The 11,452-nt window shown below is 37.9% G+C and overlaps 1 protein-coding gene across 1 annotated transcript; it reads right to left on the bottom strand.

Moving 5' to 3' along the window:
- Positions 1–8,881: 8,881 nt before the first annotated feature.
- Positions 8,882–10,511, bottom strand: LOC103014042 (olfactory receptor 2T27-like). The gene is made up of 2 exons (XM_007169946.2): positions 10,496–10,511; positions 8,882–9,822 (listed from the first exon to the last, which is right to left on the bottom strand). The coding sequence occupies exons 1-2, from the start codon at positions 10,509–10,511 to the stop codon at positions 8,882–8,884; spliced, it is 957 nt and encodes a 318-aa protein (XP_007170008.1).
- Between the last annotated feature and the right edge of the window lie 941 nt (positions 10,512–11,452).

Raw genomic sequence — 11,452 nt, 5'->3', positions numbered from 1 at the left:
CTACTAGAGAATGGACTTGAGGATATGGGGAGGGGGTGGGGTGAGATGTGACAGGGTAAGAGAGTGTCATGGACATATATACACTACCAAATGTAAAATAGATAACTAGTGGGAAGCAGCCGCATAGCACAGGGAGATCAGCTTGGTGCTTTGTGACCACCTAGAGGGGTGGGATGGGGAGGGTGGGAGGGAGGGAGATGCAAGAGGGAAGAGAAATGGGAACATATTGTATATGTATAACTGATTCACTTTGTTATAAAGCAGAAGCTAATACACCATTGTAAGGCAATTATACTTCAATAAAGATGTTTAAAAAAAAAAAAAAGGAAAAAAAAAAACTTTAGAGAAACTTTCATGAACAGTAAAAAGATTTTATCGTGTATGCTCCCAGTTATAATCTAAGATATAGGCAATATTGTATCAATATGATGAAGGATATCTTAATCCTATCTATTTCACTTTAATCTAATGCTAGCAAACTGTCCAGGGATAGATAATCTTCCATGTATTTATCCAGCTGACTAGATTTGTAGAGTTTGTATTTTCTTGATAAAAAATATTTTTCTAATACACATATCCATGTGGAATCCATTTTTATAAATAGTGTGAAGTAGGGAGTTTTTTCCCCCAAATGGATGGTTATCATATTAATATTAAAACTTATGTATATATATTTCCGCAGTGATTTAAATTCTACCTTTAAAAATTCCTGAACTTTGGGGGAAAATACTGAAACAAAGAAAAAAGTTTTTGTTGGAAAGCCTAGGGGAATATAATCCAGAAGAATGAAAGAAATACATATAAAAATTTGGACTTAATCAAAAATCTAAGAGAACATGTTGAGTATCTTTATCTGGTAAAGAACTTTGTACAACAGCACAAAACACATCAATATATTTGACCGTATAAAACTGTAAAATTGACATTCATTAGTAAAGGTAAAATGCAAAGAAATTGAGAAAATATGTTACAGATTATTCCATTTGTAATAATATCCTCAGTGCAAAAAGATCTCAGAAACACATAGGTGACAAGGGTAAAATGTGCAATGTTATATAAAATAACAAATGATGGAAGATGAAAAACAAATGAACAGTGAAGATACATAAGAGGCAATAAACTGCAAAGGTAAGTAATTACTAGATATCCTTTTTTAAAACAAATGAATTTATTTGTACATAATTACTGTTGGTATGGGTATAGAAAGGTGACAGACTCATGTAGTACCTGAGGGAGTGTAAATCTGTACACTCTTTCTGAAGGCAATTTATCACGTCCATCCAAAATCTTAAAAATTGTTCATACCCATAGAAAAGGAAATGTTTGGTCCATTGTGATGTGAATACATAAGTAAAAGGGGCAGATCCTCCCTTCAGTGGCATCCCAATTATAAATGTAGAAGGAAGGATGGAAATAAATTACTGCTATTTGGCAAACACCACAGCAGTAATTTTGCAGGCAAGAACTGTCAGTGGATACTAAACTTAGGAGGGCAAAGCATTTCCTCACAAGATATCCAGGGGGAATAAACAGAAACTGCTTAGTGGAGAAATCAGGCACACCACCAAACCAAGCAGTCAAAGTTAATACCACCAGTATTGAGATAGAGATATCATGTGTCCTACCCGACTCTCCCCAAGTATGGTAGGTACACTGTGATATTCCTGCCCAGAATGTACAGCCTGAATTCTAAATCATGAGAAAGCATGAGACAAACACAAACTGAGGGACATTCCACAAAACAGTTGGTGAATACCTTTTGAAAGTGTTGAGGCTGTAAAAGACAAAGAAAATGAGGATCTGTCCACAACTAGATGAGACCAAGGAAGTATAACAAATGTAATGTGTGATACTGGCCAGGTTCCGCAAAACTTTCAAAAAGAACATTAGTGGGACAATTGGTGAAACTTGAATAAGAACCGTAGTTATACTGTTGTACAAATATTAATTTCCTGGCTTTGACAACTGTACTGTGGTTATGCAAGATGTCAGCATCTGGGGAAGATCGGTAAAAGGGAACTATCTGTACCCCTGGAACTGTTTTGTAGGTTTGAAATACTTTCAGAGTGAACGTTTAAAAATGTTTATACCTTTGGTGCATTATTTCCATCTTTAGAAATCTAGCCTGGACACTTCAAAACATTTGTCTTAAGGAGAAGTTTGTTCATCAAATTCTACTTTTCAGTTTTCATCTCTTGCATCATGATGATCCTGAAATATTAACCAGGTGTTTTTTACCTTACTGATGGTCCGAATCAATTAATTGAATGGTTGTGAAAACAGTTTGTGAAGCTTCCAGAAGCTACAGAATGGCCAATTGTGATTCCTCTCTTAAGAGCTAAAGGAAATATTTACACTTAGATGTTTGGTCGCAGGTTGTAATTGACGTAGGATTGATGTAGGAGCATGTGTAATTGAAGTAGGAGCATGTGCAGTCTATCCCAGGCTACTAAATGATGCCAAAAACTAACACAGTAGAAGACTGTGTAGACAATATCAAGTATCACAACTGGCAGTCAAGGCCAGATGACATTCCTTGTTGGCATATTCCCAAAGGAAGACTTTAAGGTACAAAATGAAACTATGGTCTGTCACCAATCCCACAATTGGGGAAGCACTTGAACAGATTGTCTGCCTTGTCTACTCTAGTACTGCAGAACCATTCATGAATCTTTTAACTAGAAAGGATATGAAAGTTGTCCTGGTTATTCTGGATGACATTTCAACATTCTTCTAGTTGTTGAGAAACTAGACAAAATTAAAAACAAAACAAAACAAAACTTAGTACACTAAACTGTGGAAGCATGCACAACATTGAAACTTTTCAAATGAACCATGAAAATGACTTTGTCTACAAGACTTCATTGATTGCCAGGCTATTATGTCTTTTTAAAGAAAAAGTGGTAAAACACATAAAATTTATCATCGTCACCATTTTTAAGTGTATATAGTTCAGTAGTGTTAATTAGGTTCACATTGTTGTGCAAAAGAATTTCTCATCTTGCAAAAGTGAAACCCTATACCAATTGAACAATAACTCATTTTCCATCTTCCTTCAGGACGTGTGTAACCAAGAAGTCTCCCAGTCGTTGCGGTGGGCCTCAGTTTGTGTGTTGGGACTTGCCTTCAGCATTCAGTCAGGCGGTGTACAGTTTCATTTCAGCCTTCATTTCTAGCTTGTGTTGAGCCTCCACGTTAACCAGAAGTGAGTGCTTAGGGCTTCTCAGGTCATTCCTGAGCAAGCACACATCTCTGGGAGTATGCACAATCCTATGAAAGCACATGGCCTTCAAGAATCCCAGAAGTATGTGAGAGCTTTTCAGTGTCTGCTATAGACATCTCATTCCCCATGTTTTCTTGGTTAGCCAGTTTTTACCCAATTATTATGTGTTGCTTTTGGCAGTCGTGATGTTCCAACAATTGCTTTTGATTGTTTTTACCAAATGCCCCTGGGGCCTATTTGTACTGAATGAGTGCTGAGTCAGATCAAATATATATGGTCTTGCTAGTGGAGTCTTCCAGGGAATCAACAAACAGCTTACATGATAATTCCCTGGGGATTGGTCTTTGAAGGCGATCCAGTGCTGTCCCACCCCTCTAGTTACTGCCCTGCTCCTGTTTTTCACCACTGCAGGTGTTGGTTTTCAAGGTTATAGCAAAACAGGAGAAGGGACAGTAAGAAATGACAAGTTAACAGGCCATAAAACTCACTGATTTAGTAAGATTCATTTTTTTTTTTCTTGAGTAAATGCTCCCCAGATTGCCTTTGTTTGATTTTCAGAATTCTGAAAAAGTTGATTCTGGAAAAATGTCCAGTGTTTTCATTGCTTTTATGGATATAAAATTTATTTTCAGAAGTCCTTACTCTGCCATTTTTGCTAACATTATTTTTGAAAAGGTGTTTTTGCTGCATTTAGAACTCTAGGTTGACAAGTTTTTCTTTCTATACTCTAAAGATATCTGTCTATTGTCTCCTGGCTTGCATTGTTTTTTGATGTCTCTTGTAATTCTTATTCTCTTGGTTCTGTACAAAATGTGTCTTTTTCTCTCCAGGTGCTTTAAGACTGTCTCTTTATCACTGATTATCAGCAATTTTATTCTGCTGTACCTTGTAGTTTTCTTCATATTTCTTTCTGTTGCTTGGGGTTATTTGAGCTTCTTGGTTATGTAGGTTCATAGTTTTCATCAAATGTTTTGTTTAAACGTCCTGGTACTCTTCAGAACTGTCCTTGTTTCTTGAATGATAGATGAGGGGTGTTGGTGTGGGGGTGAATATAGCATCAAAGGGAAAAGGATGTTGTTTTTCTCTCTAGATGGGTGGCCTCTGAGATTTAACAGTGACTGGACAAGAGTAGGGGCTCAGCACTTGGGGGGAGTACTTGTGAGGACTGGGGAGGGTAAGTTATAAAAGAAACACAAAACCTGAAATCCAAAAACTTTCTAGTAGGGTATCTTCAGAAGTGAATTTTAGGAGGGCAGTGATTTCACAGAAGAAATGAAGAAATCTCCTTCAAGGCATAGGTAGAGAGAGTGATGTGTTGGTAAATTAGCTCTCCAAAAAAAAAAGAAAAAAGAAAAATCCCAAGACAAAACACACAAAAAGCCTTGGTTGGTAGTGTTTATCAGTTCCCGTGGTCTAAGTACTTCCACCATGGCCATTTGTAAGTTACCAATGGTTTAACAACCAACTTGGCAAAATTATTTAAAATTTAAGAGCTCTTGTGAGTCAGTATAAGCCAGCTCCAGAACACTGGTAGTGGAATATATGGCACAAACCATAAGTTTTAGGAAAAACAAGCCACTTCTAACATAGCGCTCCGCAGGTATTTCACCCAGACCCTTGGAAGGGTGACAGCCATAGATCAGTCAGAAGACACAGAAGTCAAGAGGAAACATTTAGCAAATAAGACGTCATTGAACAACAAAAGCCCTTTTGTGAGTGCTTCATATTCTTTAGAAGCTGGGGGCTGTTTGGAGGATGGCGGTGGATGATGCTAGGACAGGGAAGAAGGTGCAGATTGCATGAAGGAGAATCAGGACTGTGTTTCCAGTGACAGAAGCGACGTGGAAAGAAGGTGAGTGGAAGTGAGTTAGCAAAGAAGTCCTTAGAGAACAGTTCTGGAAAAGGAAGTCCTGTGTTAACTTTTATTCCCTTTCCTCATGTTTTAGCCTCAATTGATTTCACCTGAAAAATTACGGGAAGGAAAACCAGAGTGTGAGTTTTTATAAATTGTTGCAAAACGTTTCTATTTTGTTAATACAGACTTTTAACTTCTGACTCTACTTATTAGGTATGTGCAGACGTGGCAACATTTTGAATGTGTGGAAGATTCCAATTCATTTATTGGTACTAAATAGCTACTTGGTTTGGTGAGCACAGAAACCTAGGATTGAGAGACTGTGTTCTTGCCTGGATTACTCCAAGAATGTAATATTCTTGCACAATGCCTGGTTCACCCCAAGAACATAATAACATCTTTGATCTTAGTGAGAATGGTCCAGAAATGACCCAGGAGTGTCAGGTGCTCTGATAAGCAAACATAGGGATGAACTGAGTTGACAGTGCAGAAAACAGTCTGCATTTGGGTTCATCCTTGGTGGGTGACTGTGCAGAAGTACCAGCTATGACAGCAACTTGGCGGCTCTGTCACTGTAATTCAAGTGGCTTTGGTTTGCACTCTTGTTGCTGGTGTCAGATGGATTAAATCTGAGAAATTACAGTGTCAAATCTTTAGAATAAAGTCATCTAGACATTAAATTAGTGGAAATATATCTGTAACCTCCCTACTTTCAGTGTCTCTCTGTTTCCTTCATTCTGAATCTTTGGTATTCGTTCTAGTTTTAAATTAATTCTTTGGTTCAAATTCTCTCTCACAATTGATGGGTTTGGTTTCCCCATCTAAAATTTGTGTCATTGCATCTCTAGCATTGTATGAAATCTGCAAAATAAAGGATGCAAGAAAAATTGGGGAGAACATAATGGTCACTCACAGAAAGGTCCTGTCCACAGTGGGGGAGGATGCTGTTTATCCTCCTTCCCTGAGATGATTCTGTATGTGGTTCACCACTGGGCAGCTGTAGCTGGAGTCATTCAGGCTTGGAGCACCATATATATATATATATATATATATATATATATATATATACAGCATTAGAAAGTTAGCTCTTAGCATTTATGTTGCTTAGTGAGAACAAAGGGAGAGGGAGGATAGTTAAATCATAATAAAAAAGGCTAATGAGGTAGAATCTAAATCATGAAGAGGAAAAAAAAAGATTCAAATAAGGGAACTGAGATTGTTGTGCTAGATAAATTATTTAGAATTTAGGAATGACTTTACTATATTCAGTGATTCAATTTGGTTTGATAGTGAGGATGCCGGTCATCTAATTGTTCATTTCAGAGGAAAAGGGCAATAAGGGACCAGTGGCAATTTCAGTCATCTACAAAGAATAATGTTTGTTTCAGTGAGGATTAAGTTTATTTTAGAAACTGTTAATACTTTCCCCTCCAAAGAAATTTCAATCTAAGAAAAGAGAAAAGTTGGTGTCCCATTCTGCCTTACCCCTATTCTGTCACAGGTCTTTTCTGAGTCTTTTTTATCTTTTGAGGTATCTCATTTCTTTTCACAACTTTATGGAATGAGGTTGCACTAGATAACCATCTTCCCTCTTCAGACATTTCTAGACAAAGCTTTCCAATTATATCAGAAAGAAGTGGTTCCTTATATGTATAAAATAGATAACTAATGAGAACCTGCTGTATAGCACAGGGAACTCTAATTCGCTGTATAGTAGAAACTAACACAACATTGTAAAACAGCTATACCCCAATTAAAAAAAAAAAGTGGTTTCTGCCACATGGCTTTGTTCTCCATGGAGAGAGTTTTTGACAGGGCAATGGACTTTTCAGGGGCACTGGGGCTGCTTTGTCTTTTTCCTAACTGCTTTGGTTATGCATCCCATTTACCAGAAGCCTGCTGATAAGGGGTGTGACAATGGCATTAGTGAGCAAATAGATGAGAGATTTGCCTAGGGATTTTCTTTTCCCAGTCTTCCTCTTTTATTATCTTAAAAACAAGTCAATATACTAAAACTTCATTTTGTTCTTGCATGGATGAAGAGGGTACTTATAGAACTTTGTGTGGACATTTATAAACCACTCCCTCTCGTGTCACTTAGTGTAATAATATAATGGTTGTATCATAAAGTCAACTAAAGTGCAGCTTTATTGTCAGAAGTAGATAGGCTCAAACATGACAACTGATACCTGAATAAATGCTTATGGGCTGAAGTACGTGTCCTTGCTCAATCACTGTCAAAAATTTCTGGTTTATACCTTTTCCCTAACCCTCCCTGCTCTACATCTTGATTGGCACATACATTTCTTCTTGTGCAGATAATTTATGTTAATCACTTATATGAAGAATGTCCTAAAACTTTGTTACTTATCCATTTTGTAGATCAAAACATTTCTTCCATGTAATCCTGAACATATTTTGTATTTAAAAATAAATCATCGTTTTTTCCCAGAGATTTAGGGATAATATATGGATACACCTTCTAATTCCTAGACCTTGGTTTTTTTCGTAGTCCAGGTAGGTTTCTTATTTCTCACTTTTCTTTCTGTATTTTAAATGACTTGTATCTATAAATAGTTTTCCATTGTGCTAATTCAGTCACCCAGCCAAGTCAATTAAAATGTGATGGATGTACTAGTAAATTACTAAATCTCCGTTAGGTTCAACTGCAGTCCATTTATATTCATACTGTCAGATGTTAGGACAGTAATATTTCCACATTTATAGATTCAGCTACATCTGCTCTATTTTCCCCTCTGCTGAAATGTGAATGTTTATTCCTATTATATTACATGGCAGAAAGTCACTAGAAAGGTAAAAAATTCAAAATCATTTTATGATATAAATTTGTAGATAACTGTCCGTTATGTATTCTTAAAAATAAAGAGTCTTAATATAGATTCTTTTTGCTAATGGGGAAAACTTCATGAAATAATTAAAATGTTATATAGAACAAAAGAGTAATTAAAATTATTTTATTTCATTTTATTTATTTTTATTGAACTATAGTTGATTTACAATATTGTGTTAGTTTCAGGTGTATAGCAAAGTGATTCACTATATATTTTTTTTTTCAAAAAATATATATATTTTTTTTCAAAAAATATATATATTTTTTTTCAAAAAATATATATTTTTCAGATTCTTTTCCAGTATAGGTTATTACAAGATTAAAATAGAGTAATTTAACTGGATTTTTGTTTGGGTCTATAATTTAGTCCTTTCATTTTAAAGATTTGACACCAAGAACTCAACTCAGTTTTTATGTTCACTTAAGGCTCTTTTGGAAGCTGGAGCATTTCTGGACTTTCAGTCATGGTTGGCCTCTTTCAAAGACTGAAATAGATTCACATTTCCTTTGTAGTTGAATAAAGCTTCATTGATTCAGTTCTCTTGGTGAAACTTCATCATTATTACCATCACTACCTCTACCACTTCAGCTACCACCACTCCAATTACACCATTTACTACCACCGTCATCACCACTGTCACCACTACCAACACCAACACCACCCTTATCACCACCACAATCATTGCCACCACTACCACCATCATCATCATCAGTCCTGGAGTACCTAACTCCTGGAGATTCACAATTTGAGAATGTGGGCCTGAAATTCTCAAGGAAGCATGAAGAAGATAAACACATTTCACCAATTTTATGTATATATGAACTGAAACCATGGAGTCAGTGGTCCCTTTGCAATTTCAAGTATGAAAAGACTAGCGCTGAAATGGAATCTAAGCAATGCTGTTTTAGAGTGAATTAGAGCTAGCAATTAATGTCCATCATATATTTGTATCTAATTTGAGGTTAGGCAGCGTCCCAACACCTTTTTCAAAGCACACACCACCTCCTTGTTCCTCAGACTGTATATGAGGGGGTTCATCATAGGGGTGAGAATGGCACCAAGCATAAAAAGAACCTCGTCCAGCTTGGGACTGTGGTAAGAACTAGGCCTCATGTAGACCAGCATGGCTGGACCAAAGTAGAGAATCACCACAGTCAGGTGGGAGGAACAGGTGGCCAGGGCTTTGTTCCTACCCTCAGGGGAGTTCATGCGGAGGACAGCAAGGAAGATGAGAGCATAAGAGGACAGGATGAAGGACAAGGGGATGAAGAGCACCATGATGGTTGTCGTCACCACAGCCTTCTCATAGGCAGAGACGTCTTCACAGGCCAATTTTAGAATGGCCATGACCTCACAGAGGAAATGGGAAATCTCTCTGGAACCACAGATGGGGAAATGCATGGTGTAGGCCGTGTGTGCAAGTGATGTAAGGGTGCCCCCAACCCAGGAGATGGCAGCCATCTGCAGACAGACCTTCTGGCTCATGATGAGGGCGTATCTCAGAGGGTTGCAGATGGCCACATACCGGTCATAGGACATGAGGGTGATGAGGATGCTCTCAGCAATTCCTAGAGTCAGGAAGAAGAAGATCTGAGTCCCACAGGCCACTCGTGATATGTTTCTCCTCCCGGAGAAGAAGTCAGTTGCCATCTTGGGTACTGTGCTAGAGATTAACATCATGTCCATGAGAGCCAGTTGGCTGAGCAGGAAGTACATGGGTGTGTGGAGGTGAGAATCCACCCAGATCAGGAGAATAAGGATGGAGTTTGTGGTGAGAGCCACAGTGTAGATCAGGAGGATGGCAGAAACAAGGAAGTTGACATGTTTCATACCAGGGAAGAGGCCCAAGAGGATGAAATCTGTATTTGGAGACTCATTCCTTTTATCCATGTCTCTGCCTTGTTAGAATTAATCAACCCTGGGAAAAAGCCAGAGGTGTAGAACTCATGAAGATTTATTGGTTTCTGTTCCTAAGCTCTTTCCTTTTTAATCCTTATTGAAGTGTCAGCAAACTATGATACTTATGCAAATGACAGCATTTTAGCCAATTTCTTGGTTAAGTAGGCTCTCTCAAGTCCCCACCTATCTCCTTTACTCACAGAGCAAATTGCCACCACCGGGAACAGTTAACGTTCAACCTACATCTAGTACATAGTAGTAGCTCAGACCCAATACTACCACCTCCCCTCCTTCCCACCTCATTGCTCAGAGACTCCTTTCCCCCCTCCTCTTTATGCAGTCTCACTCCCCTACTTGAACCTTTGAAAAGTTTATGACATTTGTTCCACCCTCACTCAATCACACGTTTTTCCATCCTACTCTGTCCCAGACACTACGCTAAGTCTGAGAGAGACAAAGATGAATAAAGTATAATTTCTGATGCCAAAGACCTTTAGCCTTATTGAAGAAGGTGACCAGTGAAAAGTACATACGAAAAATATATGAAAGATATGATCAGTATAATGGAAGAATATACATGATACATTGTACAATGGAGATGCAAACTATTCTTCATTTTCAAAAGCTAGAGGAATTACATGATGGCAAAGTCTAACCTCACACAACCTTTAACCTGAACCATCAAATTTAAGACTTAGCATCGTGGAATTGTAGGCATTTAGAAAGGAAGGGTGTTTCAGAGATTATCTAGCCCAGAAAAATGGCTTGTCCAAGGTCGCATCATTACTTAACGTTGAAGAGAAATGACTAAAACTCATGCCCTGGCTTTTTTTTTTTTAAATCACAGGCTGCTTTCAGATCCTCATAAAGTATATTAGTGGTAGCACTTTTATTACATATAGCCTTGTATTGTTGTGTGGTACATTTAATAGGATACGTCTAGCTCCCAAAACAGATAATCTTCCAAATCTCTGTGGCTTAAGGTAATAGACATGTATTTCTCATAAGATGAAGTCCAAAATAGGCATCATTGTTAGGCAGATGGCTCTCCTCTGAGTGACATTTCTGGGACCCAGACTCCTGCCATTTTGTTGTTTACCATCTTCAACACGGACTTCTAAGGTCATTCTGTTCCTCTGTACCAAGCAGGCAGCACGCAGGATGTGGAAGTGTTAATGGGCCAAGCTAAAAGTGCTGCATGAGCCCTCTCCTAATATTTGGATCTAGTCACATAGCCATACCTCACTTTAGGACAGGCTGGGAAGTGTTTCTAGTTTGATTAACAGAGAGAACAGAAATAGGTTTGGTAAACAGCTGCCGGTCCCTGTCACTTCTAAATTACTTTGTGTTTGCACAAGGCCTATAAGCTGGTTCATAGTGGGAATAGTGTTTTGCATTCCTTTACCCCTTTACTTGACCATAATGGTGGTGCTATCAGTACTCATTGAATTGAATGGAGCATAACTTTCTAGTCACTCAGGAGAGAAGTTCTTCATTCCCCTTCCATGGTCCCAATGCTTGGCCCTTTCAAAATAGTTGTGATCTTTCTTTGGAGCCTGAATTAGTTATCTATTGCTGCATAATAATTATCCCAAGATAGAACAACACACGTTTATTACCTTA

Source organism: Balaenoptera acutorostrata, chromosome 2 (assembly GCF_949987535.1).
Source record: "Balaenoptera acutorostrata chromosome 2, mBalAcu1.1, whole genome shotgun sequence".
Taxonomy (NCBI): Eukaryota; Metazoa; Chordata; class Mammalia; order Artiodactyla; family Balaenopteridae; genus Balaenoptera; species Balaenoptera acutorostrata.
The sequence above is the reverse complement of the archived record's forward strand: the minus strand, read 5'-3'. Positions and strand labels throughout refer to the sequence as shown.